Source organism: Solea solea, chromosome 13, assembly GCF_958295425.1.
Source record: "Solea solea chromosome 13, fSolSol10.1, whole genome shotgun sequence".
Taxonomy (NCBI): Eukaryota; Metazoa; Chordata; class Actinopteri; order Pleuronectiformes; family Soleidae; genus Solea; species Solea solea.
Genome location: NC_081146.1, coordinates 15,659,310 through 15,682,608, shown reverse-complemented (window position 1 = coordinate 15,682,608; position 23,299 = coordinate 15,659,310). Strand labels below are relative to the sequence as shown.

General features: G+C 41.2%; 1 protein-coding gene across 3 annotated transcripts in view; it reads left to right on the top strand.

The window, feature by feature from the left end:
* Nucleotides 1-23,299, top strand: part of triob (trio Rho guanine nucleotide exchange factor b) — a 98,849-nt gene that overhangs the window by 33,785 nt on the left and 41,765 nt on the right. For 2 of the 3 annotated variants that reach the window (XM_058646948.1, XM_058646950.1), the window contains exons 3-14: nt 8,465-8,539; nt 9,282-9,396; nt 11,005-11,197; nt 12,443-12,547; nt 12,685-13,155; nt 14,069-14,191; nt 18,731-18,922; nt 19,331-19,462; nt 19,798-20,028; nt 20,764-20,886; nt 21,079-21,270; nt 22,684-22,853. In XM_058646948.1, coding sequence (XP_058502931.1) covers nt 8,465-8,539; nt 9,282-9,396; nt 11,005-11,197; nt 12,443-12,547; nt 12,685-13,155; nt 14,069-14,191; nt 18,731-18,922; nt 19,331-19,462; nt 19,798-20,028; nt 20,764-20,886; nt 21,079-21,270; nt 22,684-22,853 — 2,122 coding nt within the window. Of the gene's footprint in view, nt 1-8,464; nt 8,540-9,281; nt 9,397-10,664; nt 10,764-11,004; nt 11,198-12,442; nt 12,548-12,684; nt 13,156-14,068; nt 14,192-18,730; nt 18,923-19,330; nt 19,463-19,797; nt 20,029-20,763; nt 20,887-21,078; nt 21,271-22,683; nt 22,854-23,299 lie in introns of those variants that run through there. The other variant, XM_058646949.1, reaches the window with a different exon arrangement.

The following is a 23,299-nucleotide window of genomic DNA, read 5'->3' as shown; positions in this document are numbered from 1 at the left end:
ATCAGGGGAAATTCGTCAGGAGGAGAGTGCTGCAGAATGAGATTACAACAAGGCAAGCAGAGGGAGGATTTACAGTGCCCCTGGTACAGTTGAATTTCAAGTGTACATCCAAAAAGCTCTGGGATAAAACTTGAGGTCACGGATCCGGACTATTATTTGTGATAATGACTGGACTATCAGACAATGTGTTGTCATTTGGGACATGTGAACCCTTTCCCTTCAACGGTAAACCACAATAAAACATCTGTCCTTTTCACTGTGACGGTTTGATCAGTGGAAAAGTTCACTCTCGGGTCTGTAAAAGACGAAATATTACTTGACAATGCTTTCAGCATATTTGAATAGATGCTGCTCAAGGGGACTGAAAAACCGACTATTCGGAACTGGGTATTGGCAGTGGTACCTTCACCCCTGTGATGAGAAATGTATCGTATATACATTTCTCGTCACAGGGGTGAAGGTACCATATTTTGCGATTTATTGGAATACTGTTAGTAATTATGATTGATTTATGATGATTTCATTGTAAAAATAACACTGTTATATGCAGGGTAATTGAAGGAGAGAGAAACCTACTGCCAACTAGTGGTTGAAAGCCTGAAAAAAAACCACTATCATGGATATTTGCACATTGATAAAGCGCTTCAAAGAATCGATAAAGTATCATACCATGAAACACCACTGTATTTTAACGCATCAATACTCTTTTTACACACCCCCAGAATCCATACATACTGTGACTATCCCATTTTTAAGAGGGACAGTTAGCTGATAATGATGGAGAGACAAGTGTTGACACCAATGCTGCCCAACACCTGTAAAGGTGCTGAATGTTACACTCTCTCATCCTTTTGTAGCAGAATGTGGACATAACCTGCATGTGAAAGGCAGCATTAAAGGCTGGCAAGTGACACAGGGGGTTGCCAATAGTGAGGCTCAGGGGGACGCTAAGTATTTTTAGAAGTCAATAGACTCAACAGAGGGAGGGGAGAGTGAAGGGATACAAATACAGAGTGTTAAGAAATGGAAAATAAAGTGAAAAGAGGAGATTTGTGAATTATACTCCGGCGTTGAAGTCGTTATTCGGGCTCAGTGAAGTGTGAAGGGAACAGAAAAAAACCCAAACAGCTGTCGTACCATAATAAGAACACTTATATTACTTTGATTCTGTCAAGGATGATTATAACCTTAACCACATGACAAATAAAAGTACAGTCACTCATGTTTCCTTGTTTGCTTGCAGTCTTTTGGTGTTTGTCTGAATGTGATCTTAACCCTCTGGTGTCATTATGGACATTTTTGTCCATTTGGGTAAATGTTTCCTCTTGGTCTGGCCATCATTTTGGCTTTATCAGTGCATATGGCACAATGGTTTGTAAGAAAATTTTACCAAAATTACCAAAAATTCAATTATTTTGAAGATTTTAAACCTTTAAATGCCAGTTTGATGACTTGACGCCACTGTTATTTATGAAAAAAAATTAATATTATTAAAATATTGTACTATTTTCATAGCGGATCTTGTAAGTTCACATGTTTTGTTTGTCCTTCATGACAAGGGCTAGTATATTTTAGACAGTGACATCAAGTAATCATACTGGCATTTTAAGGGTTAACATCCTCACAATGATTGAATACTTAATAGTTTTGAGCAGGGTTGTAGTTGCTTAAGACGTTTATGCAGAAAGAAACGGAAAACATATTTAACTGTAAAGTTTTTATAGCAGTTTTCTGGAAGGGGACACTGTTGTCCTTAATGACTTAATAAGAGGGTAGTAAATTAAACTCAGCCTTACTGCCTTTTACCACATGTATGTTTCAGCTTCACTGGTGTGAAGTGAGTGCAAAAGTCTCATTCATGTGTGTTTTATTAAGCACTGCAGTATCGTGACAGCACAGATATCAGGGAAGCCGTGCTACAGTGGTTCATTATACAACACTGGAACTGCTCATATTTTGCCCTTCAGTGCTCAGTGAAATGGCCTTTACATGCACACTTGCATAAGACTGCTGACCATTGTTTATCTTCAGCGTTGGCCCTTAGCTGCTCACTGTGTGCAATAAGAATGCTGTGGACATGATTTACAGAGCTTTCTGTTCTCTGTTCTGCCGCCGCTGCTGTGTATGTATGCCTCGCTGTTTGTTCACACAGCTCTTCATCTGTGGGATACATGAAAGTGAAGGTTTAAATTCTATCTTGTGGTACAATATGATTTTTGTATGTATCACATTGTGGTCAAGGATTATGTGTCCCGAGTAAAAACATACTGTGCCAGTGTACTAAACTTAAGAATGCCAGGATCTAATTTAAATTCTGAGAGTTTATTGCTTTTTTTTTATTACTTACAGTTGTACTTAAGATACAGATTTTTCTTTTTGCACATTGAAACCACTGCTCAATCATGCCCAACACAGCACATAATGAAATGTAACAACGATGATGATGATGATGATCCCCACAATTATGAGGGATATGTTCCAGGGGGCAACAAATACTGTGACACATGTTAAACAGACATATCCACAGATGTTAAATAAAGGAGACAGAAAGAAGAATTTTCTTTTATTGAAAACTTTTGAAAAGTTCAAAATAAATATTTTACAGACATTTCAAGCTGAATTGTAAAAGTTTTAATTATAAAGTAGGGATGGGACGGTACCACGTTTCTGTGTCCGATACTGATATCACAAACTCGAGTATCTTCGCTAAACTGCTTTTGCTGATTTTTATTTACATTTTTTACAGTGTATAGTGAAGCATGAGATATATAGGATTTTACCTTTTTATCTGTCCGATATCCAATAGGCCACCAGGGGGCCACAGTCCCTATACTTGAATGAACGTAAACAATTCTAAAAGTTACGTATTTTATTGTTTGTTTAGTTCATACGGCAGCACAGTCGAGCTGTTACCAGTGTTCGCATTAGTATTTGAGTGGAAGTGACCAGGCTAGTGCCGAGACCATTCAATGATTGGTCAATAACGAAACAAATAATAATTGTTGATTAATCTTTTATGTTGAACAAAAATGCCAAAACACCGTCTCATTCCAGCCAATGAAGGATGTTATCTCCTGCTGTGGCAAAACCATTAATCATTATAGTAAAATACTCTGATTTTTGTATCAATCAGTGACTCACACTACAACACAAGGTAAACCCTTTTCAAAAAGAAACATGTAAAAGGATGTCGGCAGGGGTGGGACGACACGCTGCAGTTCCAGATTGAACATTCACACACAGCACCAGAGCGGAACAAGAGAGATTTCTTTTGTTTCCTACCCTCCCCATTTGTTATGACTTATCATACCCTCTTTTTGCTTTGCTTTGGGGTTACATCCAGGTCGACGGGTTGTGGTAGGAGCAGAGTGTTATTTTTACTGTAAGCCACACTGTAACAACAATATGAGAAACCTGATGAAAGTTGAGCTCGCCACAGTCCCCATGCTCCCTGCCAGCCCCAGCTGAAGGTCACAGAAGTAGAGTAGAAGCTGCTAGAAGTGAGTTTGTGTCTGAGGGAGGAGGATTTTCCTTCTGCACTGTACTTGTTATTGTAAATAAATGAAAAAGGTTTAGAGTTGAAAAGCGAGTAAGAGAGGCTGAGGGCGAAATACGGCGGCACGCAACTTGTTTATCTCATCACTGGGACGGCACACATTTGGTGTTATTGTTGTTGAGGTTGTCACATGAGGGACATACAGACGTACAGTATAACCAGGTTTATAACAACCCATCGTGTAGACTTATATTGCCAACAGCAACACGAATGACAGCCTGACATCCACACACTCCAGGCCAGGGGGGGTAAGCCGAAATAGCACAGATACATGACAGATACTGTGTGCTGAGGGTAAAACTGTGGCAGTGTTGTAAGTTTAGACAGAGTGTTGCATTTCTTTCCACTTCTTAAGTTTTTATTACTACTGTATTTTTTTTTATCTTTGACCTTTTAGGTGTCAACAAGAGACATTTCCTAGAGGGAGATAATGTTTTATGTCCCAGTGTTGAGTTTTGCTGAAGATCCACTTAGCTTGAGGACAGTATGGTGGCCTGTGCTCGGCTCTTTTGCCTGGCTTCGGTTTCGTTTCACACAAAAGAAAGTGGCACATCCATCTCTCTTAAAGATGACACAATTCTTAGAGTCATGTAAATGATGTCAGTCACGCCGTCCACTGCTACAACACACACTTTGCACAGCACTGGTGAATCGACACGCTTGCATTCTCTTTGAGCTGCTCCTCACACTCTAAGCCATTTCACGTCAGACTGAGCCAAACCAGGCTGAGCTGTGACAAATACCTCCCAGTTCGCTCAAGCTCATATAGTATGGTTCACATACTGGGCTCGGGCCCAGAACCAAAGAATGCAGGAGCCATTTTAAATCCATCACAGGCCCAATGTCCTCTTCATATATCACAAATAACAAACTTTAACAGCAGACACGTTTACTTTTATCCAGCTGTCATAACAAATAAATGGGGATTATGGAAATAGGACATTCTAAATTGACCATAAGTGTGAGAGTGGATGGTTGTTTGTCTCTATGTGGTCCTGCGCTGCACTGGTGACCTGTCCAGGGTGTACCCTACTTTTCACCCTATGTCAGCTGGGATTGGCACCAGCGCCCCCTATGACCCTCGTGTGGAGGATAAAGTGGTAGAAGATGGATGTATGGATCGATAGATTAGTGTTTGAGTTCTAGTTGCACATAATATACATATACAAACTTTTGCTGCCTGAGGCCAAACTGGAAGTAAGACTATAAAAGATAAACATCAGGGGGGCGACTCTCCTGGTTGCAAAAATAAATCGGTTTGAATAGAAGTCTTTGGGCAAATGACTCACTTGAGTTAATGGTCTCAATTGCTAGTTCCAGCTCTTCATAGAACATGATGTCAGTTTTGTAAATTGTGTTTCCATTGGGAGGAAATTAAGTGCGGCATATAAGAGTGGACACCAGTGTGATTCACAGCTGCTATTATATACTTATATACTGTAGTAGGAGCCTGTTTGCATGGGACATTGGTGAATTTCCGGTTTCAAAAATTGACATGATGCGCGTCTAAATGCAATATTTCTCTCTCTATGTATATATATATATCTATATATATATAGATATATATATATATATATGTATTTTCTATATACAGTCTATGATTGGTATGGTATTAACTGCATGTCACTCTGTGACTACTGCTCTGGATTCAACCGGCAGCTGAAATCTGTGTTATCAGGTTCTTGCTGAAGCGTTGAGGACAGCAGCCAGGGGGATTGTACTAACTGTGGTGTTTCTGCGGTTTTATGTGGCAGGACAGGTCTGTTCCGCTGTGTACGGCACATACAAACTGGCTTGTAATTGCTCCAAGTTTGAGGTTATGGGGTTATGAGCGAGAGGACTGGCATCAGGTGGCGTGCCAGGCTGGGCAGATGCACCATGCATGTACAGTCTAGCCTGTGGTCTGAAAAAAAATTGGAAACTAAAACACTGGCAGTGGACTGCACACTCCGGCCGTGTGCACTGATGTGCTGTGAAAAGATTTGTTGTGCCTCATTTGTGTTTATTTTGGGGTTACGAGTTGTTTGCTGTAGGCCCATACAATTTTGGTCAGGGCTGTATAAACCTTTAACCATTCTTATTTACAAACATAACACTTTTTTTTCATTGTTACATCTGAGTCAGGCGATGAAACCAGTCTGAAAGCAGTTTTCAGTCTTGGTGTGAAGAATTGTTTCCAGCCCAGAGGTAGTGAGGGGGGCAGCAAAATGAAATGGTTTGGCATGCTTTCTGTGCTGGGTCCTGTTGTACTGCCTGTGCAGTTTTAAGGTTTAGGGCACAAGACTCGACGGGAGTGTATCTGTGCCGCCTCTGTCTATGTTTGCTTTCTAACTTCACTCACAGCAGCAGGAGGTGAACATAGTGTAATCACTGCTTTAGCTGCAAGTAAAATATTTTGCACACTTACTGAGAAATTATTTTAAAACGAAGCGTTAAAACCCATTCCATGTCCTAGAGTTAAACTAATGCTAAAAATGATTCTACCTCTATATATCCGTGGTAATAGTACTTCTAAATAAAATATGAACTGCATGTAATTGAACAAATAATTGTCCGTGAGCGTGCACATGTGGACTGGGCACTAAAAAGTGGTATTCATTTGTCTCCAATTTTCTTATAATGCTTGTTTCCTTTGGGACAGGAGACGAAAAATGCTTATATTTTGGGCACTGAACGGCTGTTGCATAATGTATTAAATGAGCACAAACTACACCACCGCGGCTGCAATGCAAATTGCGACTATGATAAACAGTTACAGCTTTGACAGGTGCGGGAGCAAAGCCTACTACTGTCGTCATCACTCACTTGCAGTCATCTCCATGAAGATATGCAGGTACAGATTGTGCACTGGGGAAAAAAAAAAACAGACTTTCAAGTGCAAAGTCAACTGCACAATCCTCATTTCTTAGACAAACATTCTGCCTTGTTTTACCGCGCTCGGGAGTGCACGGCTGTCGGCGAAATAATACATTCCCCTCAGTATATAAGTGTGTTTTGAGCAAGCAGCCTGCAATTGAGAAGCTTTATTTCATGCACGGCAGATTTGTAAATGAGGGAGTCTGCGGAGTGAAGAGAGGAGGTTGTTGTGGCTGTGTGTTAGTTTATGCAGTGAGAGGCGATGATGGTGTGTCGCGTAATACTCTCTCTGGGATAATGTAGGGGTTAATACTGCATATAAACATGGCTGTGATGAGGAAAGGCCCTGTGGTTGTACGTCTACTCGGAGCATTGTGCTTATTTTACTGCGCTGACTTCACCCACCAAGTAATGGGCCATCACGCCATGGAAGCAGCGTAGCCCTCACTTGCAGTTGTTTATATTTTGCTGCTCTCCAATTTATTTTATGGCCACAGAAAACTTTATGTGGAATTTTTTTTTTTTTTTTTTTTTTCCAGTCTGATCTTTAAAAATGCAGTGATCCAACATAAAGAAATGCAACTTTTATGACAGTAGTTGGTGCTGAACGGCTGGGAACCTGAGCTGCAGCAAGACAACAGAGGTCAGTCTTGGCTTTGCGCCAGCGCCTGTATCTTACATAAAGCAGCACAGTGAGCCATGTGTCTGGACACACTTCACAGGAAACACACACATGTGCAAACGCACAGACTACAGGAGTATTGTTTCTAATTTAGTAGTGTTGCTCGTCACTGTTCTTTCCTGCTAATATTATGATCAATCTTCCTGCGCGGCGTGTTCCCTCTGACCGAGAGACAGATAGAGGTGGACTGTGTGAGAAATGGCTGCAGCAGGTTGGAATGAGACAGTCTGCAGCAGAAAACGAGATCGTAAAAACTGCGAGTGTTAATTGCGAGTGACTGCTTGTCTCGCTATCCTCGCTGGCCGTGGAAAGGGAACAAAACCATTATTGCGACCACAGTCCAATCTCGTCTTGGCTGCTTGTGACATTATCCGTGAGTCCATTCGGGACTCTTCGCACCACGAGCTAATGTGCTGTCATCCAAGCCTGACTGCTTCTCCTGACTCCCTCAGATCTTGGATGAAATCAATATTACAGGAGCCATTAAAAACCTGTTGGAGTTATTTGGCTGCTTGTCTTTCTGTAGTGTCTCAATTTTTTGTGGCACTCGGTGTAAAATGATGTCCCTCTCCGTTCCAATCTATCCAACTGTCTTTCCAACCCTTTTTCTATCAAGATTTTTTTTATGCTGAAAAATGCCTTGTGCCATTTTCACTCCCTCCCATGTATCAGGCTGTGGGTGGAAAAACTCAGAAGCAAATATTCACCTCCAAGTAATCGCTGGCTCCTGTGAGAGATTATGTCTTCTGTTGTGGTATGAAATAGAGTCTGAGTCATGATTGACTTTTATTTTGAGAACATGCACTTTGTGTGTATGTTAACTATAATGCATGATGCAGGACTCAGAAGTGTGGTGAGCTCATTTACATTCACAGGCATTGGGATTAACTTCTTCTCTTCTCTTCTCTTCTCTTCTCTTCTCTTCTCTTCTCTTCTCTTCTCTTCTCTTCTCACTACTCCTACCACTCTACTTGACAGCAAACCAATTTTAAAATAGCTTGTGCAGTTGATGCATCATAGGGACATACTGTATTCATACTGAACAAATGTGTGGTCGTAGGATATTAAAACCGTACAACAGCACAACGTTGAGTGTGATATTGCTTTTGTGCAACAACTCTACTAACTGTATTTAATAGTTGAATGTTTCCATTAACTGTGCAACAACAACAAAAAGACAGCTTAATCTGACAGTTCACTGCTCCATCGTTTCCTGCTCTCTAGTAACTTTTTAATGAACTCTCAGATCTGCCTGATACTGTATGAAAGTAAAAAAAAACAGAGACAAAGGTTACAGTAAGTGGCTGATTCTGTTTGTCTGTTTGTGAATCGGTCGTCACTGATTTCTTTGTTCCTCTCTTGTGTTTCAGGGTTTCATCGCAATGAGGATATGAAGGCCATCGATGTGCTTCCCATCCTCAAGGAGAAGGTCGCCTTTCTCTCAGGTCAAATATCTCATCTTTCCCTCCCTATCCCTATGTATGCACTGTATATGCTGTTTGCAAACATATAAAAAAAAGTCTGTCCTCAGTAAGTCGTGTTTTGTGAGGTAAATATCAGTCGTGTGCTTGAAAGACATTTTCAGAGCTAAAGTGTCACAGCATTCCGGCGTTGATACTGTTTTGTTATGCTCCGACTTCCCTCATTGTAATGGATACTTATTTAGTTATTTATGACCTTTTCCTCACTGATGCAACATTAGTGCACACAGGTCTTGCCGCAGTTGTAAGTGAGTCTGAGAGAGTGTTGTGCTCTGTTTATTGACAGTCAGTGTTATTTGCTGCTGCAGTCTGAATAAAGAAAACATACCAGTCTGGTCCTCATGAGAGTCATTCGACCCCTGACTCTTCAGTTTGACCGTACAAATTAGCTTCTTCCAGCTTTTTAGCACTTCTGTCATTTTCTTCTGGATCCACCCTTTAGGTTAATGCACTGTTCAAATTGAAATAGTTTTAAATGAAATGGCCTAATAATCATTGTAGATTTTTAGGCTTGTGGCCTTTGTATTGTACAGTATTTACAGCTTTTGGTGTTTACTTGTACAGTTTGAGTGATCATGTGAAAATGTAGCAGCCAGGCTCAATAATCTGATAAATTTATTCCTACTTGAGTATAGGTAGCATCACCCTATGCATGATAATCTATATTGTGTAATGAGTCCTTCTGTCATCTGTTTCCTTACGGCAGGTGGCAGAGACAGACGTGGAGGTCCCGTTCTCACCTTCCCAGCACGGAGCAACCATGACAGAATACGACCCGAAGATCTACGGAGGCTCATAGCCTACCTGGCTACGATTCCCAGGTAGGACATGCGCATAGTTCCACTGGCGGATTTGACTGTGGATGTGCACACACAAAGATGTGCACACGCATTGATGCATAGACCTGACACAGAATCCTCAACCTCTAATGCAAACACACTCACATAAATCTCAGATTATCCCACCTTGGTTGGATTTAAAACGCTGAGGGATAACCAAAGGCTTCAAAGAGCAGGAATGGATTTATTTAGGATTCTCTGTGGAGGTCTCTCCCTCTCTCCCCTCTTTAATTTCCTTTTACATCCACACTTCTTTATGTAGTTTACCCTTCATCGCTGTTAAGTAACTCTCCCATCTCTCGCCCTTTGACACATTTTTGGTAGGAGCAGGTAAGTAGTTTTTTTTCTTTCATTTCCGTTTTAACACTGTTATAACTATTTGATTTGGGGTTAATGCCTAAACATAACCAGAATGAGTTCAAACTGATCTCTAGAAATTTCGAAGCACATTTCCTTCACATTTAACACTTTTTGCTTCGAGTTTGTTGTGATTAGCATGGACTGGAAAGAAACCTGTCTTTTCTCTCCTGCTGCTGCCGATCTCCCCTGTGCGGCACATTTTGGTGCTTTCTAGTTCTAGTAGTTGAAGTGTTTTTTCTTCACAACTTAGTTTGAAGACTAACCCAAGTCAGGTACTGTAAAAATTCAGTGGACAGCATGATGCAAATGTTGGCAACGTTACAAACAGTGCAAATAAGTCTCCATGGTCCCAATAATGATGGTGTTATCTTGTCCATTCTTTTATTAGTGTACTTTCTTTTCTTATGCACACCGCTGATTGTTGGATTTGGGGTTCAGAATAAGCTAAATCAGACATGTTAAAGAAAGCTACAGTCAAGCTATTTGCATTTTCTGGAGAATGTTCTCAAACTAACAGAGTGAATGAACCTTTTCTTGCTTTTGTCTTTTGAAAGAGTCAAAGAAAGTAGCTGTGAACTTGTGTTCACAAAGACCCTCAAAAGTCTCAGCTCTTTAGGAACTGTGTTAAGAGTTAAGGGACCAGCCAGAGGTGAACAGCCTTAGAGATTGAGACAAAGAAGGAACAGTGTCACTAACTCAGATGGAGGTCAGCCTTTGCTCTTTCTCTTGTCCAAATATTTTTTCTTTACCCTCTTTTACCCTTTTTCTGTTGCGTCTCTCTCGCTCGCTCTCTCCCCCTCTCCCTCCCTCTCTCTCGCTCTGTTTTTCTGTGCCCATTTGGCTGACAATCTGTTTTCAGAGTGAGGTCAGTGTGAGTTAGAGCAGCGGGATCTGTGTCTGTTTCTGTGTCCTAGCTAGACACATTGCGATTAAAGCCTTTGACACTGAGAAACAACCTTTTATGGACTTATACAGCAGCGGGACTCCTGGTAAGCAGCAGTGGAAATTTTAAAAATGTTCCCCCACATGCTCTTCAGATTTTAAATATTCTTTTTTTTTCTTTTTCTTTTCGTTGTCATCTTCACAGCTGTGCATGTTTTGCATTCTTTTATCTCGTTTAGTCTCAAATGAGTCACATAACGGTTTCGTGTGGGAATTTAAAAGTTGATTTAACATATTCCGTTGCTCTGTGTTTCCTGCAACCTGACCTCTTTAAATGTGTTTCTGCAGTGAGGAGGTGGCCAGACATGGGTTCACAGTGATTGTGGACATGCGTGGTTCTAAGTGGGACAGTATCAAGCCTCTGCTGAAGATCCTTCAGGAGTCTTTTCCTTCTTGCATTCACGTCGCCCTCATCATCAAGCCAGACAACTTCTGGCAGAAGCAGAGGACCAACTTTGGCAGCTCCAAGTTTGAATTTGAGGTGCGTGATTCTCTACATCCTTCTGAATCCTTCTTAACATTTCTCACCTGAGTTTTGTTGCCGTGGATGTTGTGCACAGGACTGTTTTGATTATATAGGTTTGTAGCTCTTGTTTGTTTTCTGCAGAAGATGCAGACGATGGTTGTGCTCCTTATGTCAATGTATTTTAAGATATACATTTTCTTGAATGTATTACATATGCAGTGAGTTTAACATAGCCACTGGTCCTAATTTATCGGATCTAATTGGACCGCAGCTCGGTGACAGTGGCTCTCTTCTGTCCCGTGTGGGCATGTGGTACTGGTATATTTAGTCCTGACCCAGTTACTATGGCAACAGGATATATAGGACAGGGCGAAGCATCTCATCACAAATGCACTGCGGTTGTTGATATTTTTTTAAATATCACCACAAGGTCACTTGTTTGAGTATCTTCTGAACAGGTGATCGCTCCCAGGCAATCAGCATCAAATATTGTATTTTCTATGTGTTTTGGAACCTAATGCAGGACGGTTTCTTACAAAAAACCCAACTCGGAAGAACTTGTTTGGAGATGAGCAGTTGGATGAACCATCTGTCAGTCACTGTCTCGCACATTTGCCATTTGCTAGAGTTATAAGAGTGATAACCCTGAACATGTATTTTTTCGTTTTCAAGTAAAGCCTATAGTGAAGCATCTTTCAGAATACTTTAAAAAAATAAATCATTCTTTAGCTGTTATGCTAACAGATGGCTGTTATGTTAACAGCCATTGTCATCATTGAAAAGATCTTGCTGGACACTGATTAGTCTGCGTTAGCCATCAGTGAAAATTAAGTCAGATTCATAGAGAGTGTGAGAAGTCCAGCTGCGTCGCAAAGTTAAGTTTTGGCCCCGCACTCAAGTGAACCTCAGCAGTCTCCCCCCCCGCCCCCCCCAAGAATGTATATCTTTGTACTTCCATCTTATTAATAAAAACATACTATAAATGCAGCATGGAATGTCTGGAATGTTTGTATTGGTCGTACCACCTATCTAAACACTTGAAATGTGGAGCCTCTGGTTCTGCACGTTGTTTTCATAGGTTTAATGGTGGGAACATTTTTGGCAGGTTAACGTTTGGTTAGTTTGAAATATGGTGATGATGTTAATGATGACTAGGAGTTGTGGTTGTCTTTCTTTCCCTCTGTCTTTCCTTTACTCCTGCTCTTGCACCTTTTGCGATTCTTTCATCTTGTAATGGTATCTCTGTTTACCCACGCCCAGACGGTGATGGTCTCCTTAGACGGTTTATCCAAGATTGTGGACCCGTCCCAGCTGACAGCTGACTTTGAGGGCAGCTTAGAATACAACCATGATGACTGGATTGAGGTTTGGATATTTTGTGTTTTGGTTTCCAGTATTTCACTACAGGCTTTGTGTTTGTCTAATTAAGACAGAAGCAGACAATGACTCCCATCAGTATTTACATTTTGAAAAATCAGAATTACATTTAACTGTCCTTTCAGGTGCGGCTCTCATTTGAGACCTTTGCCAGCGATGCAACGCGAGCCCTGGCACGTCTTGAGGAGCTCCAAGAAACACTGTCCCAGCGGGATCTCCCTCGGGACCTGGAGGGGGCTCGGCGGCTCATGGAAGAACATGCTGCACTAAAGAAACGGGCCACTAAAGCGTCAGTAGAGGAGCTGGACACGCAGGGACGACGGCTGCTTCAAAGGCTACAGTCCCAAACTGCAGGGGGAGGAAGCATTAGTGAAAGTGGGTACGGCATCCGAGCTGGAGGAGCTAGTGGAGATCTCAATGACCATCATCATGGGTTCCATGCGCATGCAGATGCACACAACCTGGTGGCTAAAGTGACGGGTTTGTTGGACAAGCTGCATGGGACGCGCCAGAATTTGCAGCAGCTGTGGCACATGAGGAAGTTGAAACTGGACCAGTGTTTCCAGCTGCGACTCTTCGAACAGGACGCTGAGAAGGTCAGGGTTCTATTCTATTCTATTCTATTCAATAGCCACCATGGGGCTCAATAGCACATCAATTTCCTAAATGACGGTATGTTTCCATTTAGAGGGAACAAGACAATAAAGTACGGCAGAAATGAGTGGACACAACTGTAACTGACAGCCGCTATAGGTGCCTGGCTGAAGGTGACATAAATCTCTGTTTGCAAACGGTCCACATGGTGGACCTTGAGGCAGGTGTTCATAGTCTTATGGGTGACGTCACGCCTGGTTGCTATGGCGATGCCGACATGATGATAATTAAATGCATGGAGTAAAGTTTATTGGTTCCCAGCTGCCTCTTCAGCTCTTTGCCCCTCGGTGCCTCTGTGTTGAAATGTGCCAACGCTGCATTTTTTATTGCCTGACACATATTGCAGTATTTCAGGTTGGCCATTGGCTAATCTGATTCGTGAGCATGCATGCATACCAGACTTAGCTGGGAATTTGAAAACATTACAATAACCTGAACATTTAAGTCCTCAGATCAACTTTTATCCCTGGATTAGAAAAGCTCTGCATGGATCAAATGGTAAATGTTGAACAGACGAGATCCATCGTTGCACCGACACTGCCGGCTATTATTGACACAGTGTTATGTAACATCCTACTAATGTGAATTCTTATGTTTTTAATATGTGGATTTTTAGAGCTTTTTCTAATATTGAGTATAACATTGAGTATGTGTATGTTTCCATGCGCACACACATTTATTTCTTAATCAAAGGTAATTTGAGCTGCGTTATTTTGTGGGAAACTGTTAATAACCGAGCGAGCGTGTGTGGCTGTGAATCATCAGTGAGGTTTCATGTCTCGGCTGTGCTGAGCTGCAACTTGAAAATGCATCTCTCTAGTCGGTGACAAACTCTTGTCCTTCTTCTGTGTGCAGATGTTCGACTGGATCATGCACAACAAGGGGCTTTTCCTCACGAGCTACACAGAAATTGGAGGAAACCACCAGCATGCCGTTGAGCTGCAGACACAGCACAACCACTTCGCAATGAACTGCATGGTAAGACGTTGTAACACACGCACAGATGATGTCATCTCAAACTATCATCATTACTGTCATTCACATTAACAGCCTTCACAACACTGACACACACACACACACACAAACAATCTACTTTTTCACAGCCTTCATCCAAAACCATCCTCTCCGTGGCCTTTGAATCGCTGCCTCATTATTCAGCTGTTTTCCACTCTGCCCCAACTCAGCATTGTCCCCATAATTGACCCATATTGCCTCCATACCCCTCCCATAGCTGTTTGCTGCCCTCTGCTGCTTTGCTCCATAACCCCTCCTGCCCTTTTTTATACCTCACAATAACCTGTGGCATTCTACCCCAGACTAATGCAAGTCACTGAGGACGTTACACTGTTTTAATTCTGCAGTCATTAGTTATGCTCTGCTGGTTGTTTTTAAATCCTTTAATACCTCATGGTGTAACATTTTGTGTTTACATATAGCCTATAAAACACCATCCTGCACTCAATCCTGTGCACTGCCCCTCCTTTTCACCTCCTCATAGCTTGGAGCAACGATGTGTATGATGTCTTTCAAGCATGTTGATTTAAAATGGCCAAAATCTACACAACAGAAACTATTTTTAATGTAGTAACGATATCCTGAGAAAAGTATTATACCACCCTTCCTGTTTGTGTTCATACAGGCTTTTCTGTTTTGCTTCTTTGTTTTCTGGATGGTGAATTCAGTGTGGTGCACTAGCATGACAAGCAACAGTCTATGTGATGGCTTACTGAATTGTTTTGTTTTTTTGGCTTCAAAACTACAAAAAAACAACAACATGTAAACATGTGCAGCACATTACCCCCTAGTTGAACAAAACATTTCTCTTTGAAACTATTGTTTTTGTGACACAAGTGTCGCCCGGGGAGATCAGAGCTACCGTTCATCCTCCCACTCATACTCCCCTTTCCACCATTAGCTGTTGTTTTGGTTGTGGTTCAGTTCAGTTGCACAGTGAACCATAATTCACAACTAGGGATAACTTAATATGACATTTCTATGATACTTATCCACAGCAATGTGCATCTAGTACGTCCACCTATCTCACATACCGTATGGCAGATACATGTGTGCATTCCTCACTTATATTTTGATCACATGTCGTTGGTGGTTTCCTCCCACGGTCCAAAAACATGCAGAGGTTAATTGGACTCTCTGAATTGCTCGTAGGTGTGAGTGTGTGAGTGTGTGAGTGAATGGTTTTTTTGGCTCCTGTGATGGTCTAAATGCCCCATATGGTTTAGAATTAGGGGCATAACGTACAATGGGACCATTTCCACGTCTGAGTAAAAATTGTCCACCAGTCACTGTTGTTGGGAACTATTGACAATGAGCAGTGTCAACATGAAGCCCCAGGAGCAACCTTTTAGTGAACGCCCAAAGCCAGTTGTGTCAACACTGTGGGTTGAGATGAAGCAGCGACTCCTGAGACAACAGGAGCAGAATGGACAGATGGAACAACAGTATGAACATACAAATACATTCACAATGCACATGGGTACACTCAGAGTGTGACCACCGCCCCCTCCACCCATTCTTCCACAGTAAGCAGCGTTTCCTCTTCCTGTTGCCTGCTGAATGGAAATACAAAGTGTCGGGAGTGTGTGTGTGTGTGTGTGTGTGTGTGTGTGTGTGTGTGTCACGGTGTGTGTGTGTCACTGAAATGACACTGCCTCATTAGTATTTTATAAGTGAGCATTACTCAACATATTGGTAAAGCCAAAGTGTCAACCAAATGACAATGAAGTATTTTCTATTGTATTCTATTGTGTTCTGTTCTATTCTATTCTATTCTATTCTATTCAATTCTGTTCTGTTCTGTTCTGTTCTGTTGCAACTGGTCATTACGTGTCACTCATAGGAATCTGAAGACCTACCAATAACTCCTCAAGAAAGTGTTTACAGACTTTGTAAATGAAGTGAGAAGTGGATAATTTTTCTTCCATTTAATTTGACTTCTTTTTTGCAACCAGAGGAATCGCCCCCTGGTGGTTATTCAATATTTTATTCCTTCTTTCCTCCTTGTGCAAGCCAGTCCATCCATTTTTTATACACACTCTGTGATTCTGGTCCATTCTATTTTGTTTACATACACATTTCATACCTGCCCATAATGTATATTGTGTAACATTGTGACATTCTATCAGTGACATGGCTTCTTTCTCTTACCCCCTGTTTTCATGAATCCTCTTTTTCAGTTAAATTAAGACCATATTTTCACTGTTCGTATCATCTTGTTGTGACCGTTTGTCAGCAACCATGCTATATATGCATCATCAGCACTGTCTGTTTTTATGTATTCATAAAGTACCCACGACATAGCAGCGAGTACATTAATCATAACTGGAAAAAAGGAATGTATCATAGCGGGACAGATTCATTCCAATAGTCATTATTCGTAGTAATGCCTGGTACAAAAAGGGTTGATTATGTAATGGCTGCAGTAGCTGGCATTTGTATTGATACAACATTGACTTATACAACATTACACTCTGTGTGCTATTATATATAAATCCTACAAAAGCAATAATCAGACTTTATTGATCTTTGTGGAGACACTATTATTGCTGAGGCAAATATTGTTATTAGATCATAAAAAATGCCAAATATATGCACAGCACGGGCTGTAGAAGTCACATGAGTGATCATTTTAGCACCTCAACGTGTTACGCGGAAGACAAAAATGGGGAAGTTATTTTGTAGACAAGATCATTTCGTGACAAAGTTACACTGTGGGTGTACTGAAAATTCACCTGGGTTTTCTTGGTGCCAAATTCCATATTAAAACCTACAGCTATCACCAAATCCAAAGTTGCAGTGCACGTCTGGTGAGTTTGACATTGTCTTTTCCTTACAGTCCCAACAATTTTGTCACTTGCGGCACATTTCTCAGTTGTTTGAACCTCTGGGCTGAGTTTATGAATCTCCAAGGTGACATAAGACCATTTCTGCCTAAAAGGACACTCTACATTTTGACTCAAAAAGTACAGTGAATATATTTTAACACAATAAGAAGTAGAAAACCGTAGTCTTTAGTAAAAAGAAACGCTTATAAAATTTAATTATTTTGCCATCTGTTGCCATCTGCTAACACTCTCTGCTTTGTGATCAGTCAGGTCTGAAATTCACCCTTTGTTTTTGTGTCTTTGTGCACGTGTTCCATTCTGAAAATCATCATATTTTCCTGGAGTATAATGTGGTACAAGACCTATAGCTTAGAGATACGTCTTCCACTCATATTTCATTTCTAATTCTAATAGGATTAATGTAGTTCAACTGTGCAGTGTTTCTCTTTTGTCTTATACAGCTTACCTTGTGCACTTGGACCCATAGTTTACACCATCTCAATTATCCCTGAGCTGTCGTCAGGCTTTTGATGACCCAGTGTCAAGACTCTTGGCACTTGGGGAAGTTTCTGCTTGGTTCACAAAATCCTCAGAGAATGAAGTAACGCTCTGCAAAACCACTTTTAAACCCCAGTCTGAGATACAGTCTGAGGACATCTCAAGCCTTTCAGCCTAAATAAAACAAAGCATCGCTCGGTGCATCTTTTAATGAGGTCATCATTTCTGTTTCTATCTGTCTGTCTCACTGTCTGCCTCTGTTTTGAGGGCTGTAGCTGGTGTTTGGTTCATTTCTCCTTCCCGTTGTGACTGGAACAGGCAGACTAAGAGCCATAATAGGCTTCAGGAGCAGTAATTGAATAGAATAATAACAGGCTGTTAACACAGTTGTTAATTAGCGTTTGGTGATCCATGCCTATCTGCACAAAACAGCTTGGAGCCCGTATATTAAAATGACTAAAAGATTAAGAGGCAAATGGGTTTCTTTTCATCACTGACATGGGATGTGCCTCCCAAACGAATGACTTTTTAATGTCCACAAGGCTGCATGTGTGTGCGTGTGTGTAGTGTGGGGGTAGCTTATGACAAAGGTGCATATTTTGACTTTTTTTTCTTCTTATACATTTAATCACTTTTTTTGCTTATGAATGTCATTGTAATGTGTTCACAAACACACCATATGTTACGTAATGGCACTACAACAATTCTTTTATACCAGGATGTTACACTGGACTGTGATTACAATAACTTTGTCTTTTTTATGTATTTATTTGTCTGTTTGTGTTAATGAACATTAGCATGTACATTTTTCTGATCATAGCCAGTTGCTTTATTTATAATGTTAATCTGTAGATGGGTTGAAGGAGTAAAAAAATACAAAAGACCCAAATAAATAAATAAATAAAATATTAAAATGGCAATAACAACAATAACTTCAGATGAAGAAAAACATCTTTCTGTGTTCCAGTTAACTAAGACACACTAATCGCAATGTAAAATGTGTGCTGCTGCAAAGTAAGTTATAAATTGCTTGTGGGACCAAAATGAAAAATTGAATGGTGCTAAAATACAAGAACTTTAAGAATAATGGAATCAATTTAGGAGGCCTAAAATAACTGGTTTTCTTCTGTTAAGTATTTTAATCCTTGTCCTCTTCTCTGTCTCTCCTCAAACACAGAATGTGTATGTGAACATCAACCGGATCATGTCGGTAGGCAACCGGCTCCTGGAGTCAGGCCACTATGCCTCACAGCAGATCCAGCAAATCTCAGGTCAGCTGGAGCAGGAGTGGAAGGCGTTCGCCGCAGCACTGGACGAACGCAGCACACTGTTGGAGATGTCTGCCAGCTTCCACCAGAAAGCAGACCAGGTAGGAACACAAAGGAAGTAAAGAAAAATAGAACTTAATGGCCATTTGAATGATCAATGTTTGCAACTTCCAACATATTCGTATGCAACATCCTTTCCAGTACAATCGTACATGCTGGCTATCATCTGAGCTGAACTGATATTAATTTGTTGTAACTGAAGTTTGATATATCGGGATTACAGGCAGGATGTTGTAGTTTTTCCTGTTGTATTTGTTATTAAGGAGACCATTATCTCATGATGTAACATACAAATAATTTCATATTTGTTTTGAAATAGCTCGCATGTTAATGTGTGGTTGTACATAAGGACATAACACAGTGTTAATATTCGGACTTTATGTTTATGACATACATGACAACACGTATGGAGGTGTGTCATATTGTACCCTTGTGTCTGCTCTCCTCAGTATATGAGTAAAGTGGAGCCGTGGTGTAAGGCATGTGGTGAAGGAGAGCTGCCCTCTGAACTCCAGGATCTGGAAGACACCATTCACCATCATCAGGGTTTATATGAGCACATTACCACTGCATACTCGGAGGTCAGTACACACAAATACACACACACACACACACACATACACGCCTTTTTGTTTATCTGCACATAAACATAGTAAAGGAATAGGAACAGAGAGAGGAAAACAAATTCAAATGATGTTATATTAAATGAAAATAAAGTCAATTCCTCTTCATTTTAAACCACAAGCATAGTCATCCCTTTAGCTTGTACCCAAGTTTTACCTTACGTTGCTGTATTTTAGAAAATAATTTATTAAAATAAGTTGTTTCCATACACTGTCAGTTCTATCCAACTTAAATATGGTTAAATACATGATTCTATGTACGATTTGTGACTCTACATGTCAACCTTTTATAGGTAAGTCAGGATGGCAAGTCTCTACTGGACAAACTGCAGCGACCCCTGACCCCAGGGAGCGCAGATTCGCTAATGGCATCAGCCAACTACTCCAAGGCCGTCCACCACGTCCTGGACATCATCCACGAAGTGCTGCATCACCAGAGGCAGCTGGAAAACATCTGGCAACATCGCAAAGTTCGCCTCCACCAGCGTCTGCAGCTGTGCGTCTTTCAGCAGGACGTGCAGCAAGTAAGCTCCACATGAGGCTCTGTCTTTTCTGAGTGACTCTCTGCATAGCCAAGCTCTGAGATCAAAACTACTGTGGAGGTGTGTGGTGTCCTTTCAGTGTTTCTTCCCTTTGGGCATAAACTCTTTTTTGCCTGTCTGTCCCCTCACTCTCTCTCTCTCTCTCTCTCTCTCTCTCTCTCTCTCTTTCATCTTTCTCTTTCATCACCTCTTCTCTTGGTAGTAGTTTCCATGGTGATGCAATTTACGGTCACATTAGGTGTGGAGGGCATTGTGCTTGTGCTCATGCACATTTGTCCCGTCAAAATATTCTCGCGGAGACCTTGAGAGCGTCATGAAAAAAAACCCATTCATTACACAACACAGAAACAGATGGAGCCATCTGTTTAATAGATTATAAGGTAATTCTGCACTAAGATTAATAGGCGATCTCAACCGTGGCAGAAATGTTGACACTCTGCGTTGGTCTGGATTTCTCATTTAGTAAGAACTAATTGACTTCATTTGTATGATTTAAATGTGACTCAGTGCAGATTTAGAGAAGAGTAAAGAGCAGGGGGGGGGGGGGGGGGGGGGGGGGGGTGAGCTGACAGAGGGATGAGGAAGAGAGAGAGATGACAGCTATAGACATCTGTAAATCTAATGTAATCTCAATACAGCCATTCAATTGCACCCCCTACTGCTTGAAAATGTATACTGCATCCGTATTCACAGACTTATGTGTGTGTGTGTTTCAAGGTGCTGGACTGGATCGAGAACCATGGCGAGGCCTTCCTCAGCAAGCACACAGGGGTGGGGAAGTCTCTGCACAGAGCCAGAGCTCTGCAAAAGAGGCACGAGGACTTTGAAGAGGTTGCACAGGTGAGATGAATTCTTATTTTGTTGTTAATCTAAAAAAAATGACTGTTATTTCTCTTTTTTTGTTATATTTTGCCGCCTATATATCTTATTCTATTATTTTATCTTATCTTAACTTCAAATTAATCAATTTTTCCAGTCCTTTACTTCTCCAGTAGGTCGTCAATTTAATCGCACCTAATGTAAATGTTTCAGAATACCTACACTAATGCGGACAAGTTGCTGGAGGCAGCAGAGCAGCTCGCTCAGACTGGAGAGTGTGACCCAGAGGAAATTTACCAGGCTGCCCACCAGCTCGAGGATCGCATCCAGGACTTTGTGCGGCGCGTCGAGCAGCGCAAGGTCCTTCTGGACATGTCTGTCGCCTTCCACACGCATGTCAAAGAGGTGTGTATCTCCTCTCCTCTCCTACACATTAGTCCCATTCAACATCAATACGTCTCCTCTGTTTTGCCCAAATGTAAATATCTATACCGGTAATTATGTATAAAGTAAGGAAGGTAAAAGTAAGCGCTTTTAATGCATTTATCATGTTTTTCTCATTTCCCTATTTAATGTTCCCACTTATTTTAAATTTGCCCCAAATTTCGCTACCTGTTGAAGTCTCATGTGCATTTCTTTTTCCCTGTAGCACCAGTGTTTACACAAATCAAAGGCAATCCACCCTGTCCCTCACTGCGATAATGACAATCAGTATTTAAATGTTCGTATTACGGTTTAAAAAGAACTAATCAAAGACCAAGCAGATAAGATAAGAGCAGCAATATGCTGAAACATACTAATCACTGCCCACTCTCCTGATTCCTCTCGTAGTGTGAAGGTCGCCCACTGTACATGTATGTTAAAATCTCTCTCCCTGCACTGACAGAGCTTTACATGTGTTAACACTGCATCCTGTTTACAGAGAACCAGAGTCTGTCATAGACACATGGTGTTATTAATGAAGCTAGTCTTTAATGTCCATATGGACTAATCGCCTTCGCCCCATCTGTCAGCTCATACTGCTGCAGGTTTCTGTGTGTGAGTGTGTGTGTGTGTGTGTGTGTGTGTGTTTGTGAAACTCTGTGTGTGTCCAACCTTCTTGGCCATCACCTCTTTGACTTGTAGAAGCCTTTGGATGCCGTCCAGCATGAGAGGCAGCAAGCACTGTACTGAAGAGAGGGGATTCATCCACACTGGCTTTAGTAGACAAATAAATTCCCTCCACATAAGCTGAAGTATGTTTAAGTGTAGAATTGGTTTTATACATACTTAAGTGTTTAGGGCTCAGGGTGCATTTTGTGTTTTGGAGCAGAAGCTTACTATGGAAATGAAGGAAAAACTACATCCTCTCTGGCATGTGAAGGCCACTGTAGTTCCCCGATGAGCTGAGTGAGGAGTTTGGAGTGGAGGTGTCATACTCCTACCAATTATTTATTATGAATTACACACTGGACCTTTAATTCTTCCCTGTTTTATTTTGCATGTATGTTACCAGGCTGATGATCATAATGATACTTACAGTATGAGTGGTAGACAAACAGTTGGTGTTTGGGTCTCACTCCTGCCTTCTGGTTACTGTGCCAGATGGCTAATCTGGTATGAAGATGACCATTCACAAAACACCAACAGAACTAGATGGATTATAATTCCTGTTTCTAATCATTCTCTGTTCATCCATGTGGCATCTTTTCTTCCTTTTTTCCCCAATCCTCATGTGTTATATTCAGCTCACTGCCCCGCCGTGGTTCTGCCCTGGTCTCCATTACCATGTGTCACACAGCATTTTAAGCAGCTTGCCTGTTCTGTCAATCTCTTTAGCTGTGGACGTGGCTGGAGGAGCTTCAGAAGGAGCTGCTGGATGATGTGTATGCCGAGTCGGTGGAGGCAGTGCAGGACCTGATCAAACGTTTTGGCCAGCAGCAGCAAACCACCCTGCAGGCTACTGTCAATGTCATCAAAGAGGGAGAGGACCTCATCCAGCAACTCAGGTAACATTGTTATCCAGTGCTATGCTAAAGTCTGTGTAACATTTAATGTACAGCAGTGGAGGTCACATTCATGTAGTGTTCATGTGTATGGTGACACACTTTTTAAAGATGACAAACTATGGAGACCCAATTCACATATCAGCATACATGTATCAGAATATAAATCATGACAAGAGCAAATGTGTAGTTATGTAACTATATCTGCTGCCGTTTGTTTAACAAATGATATTATTTTAATTGGGTAAAGATAAGGTAAGATAAGATGGTCCTTTATTAGTCCCGCAGTGGGGAGATTTACATTGTCACAGCAGCAAAAGGCAGTGAAGACAAGAGGTAAAAAATAATAAAAATGCATTTACACATTATGTGAAAGTACAATACGACTGTAAAACGTTACAAAAGAATGTACATTGTAGACAGTTACCAGAATATACAGTATGGGCTTG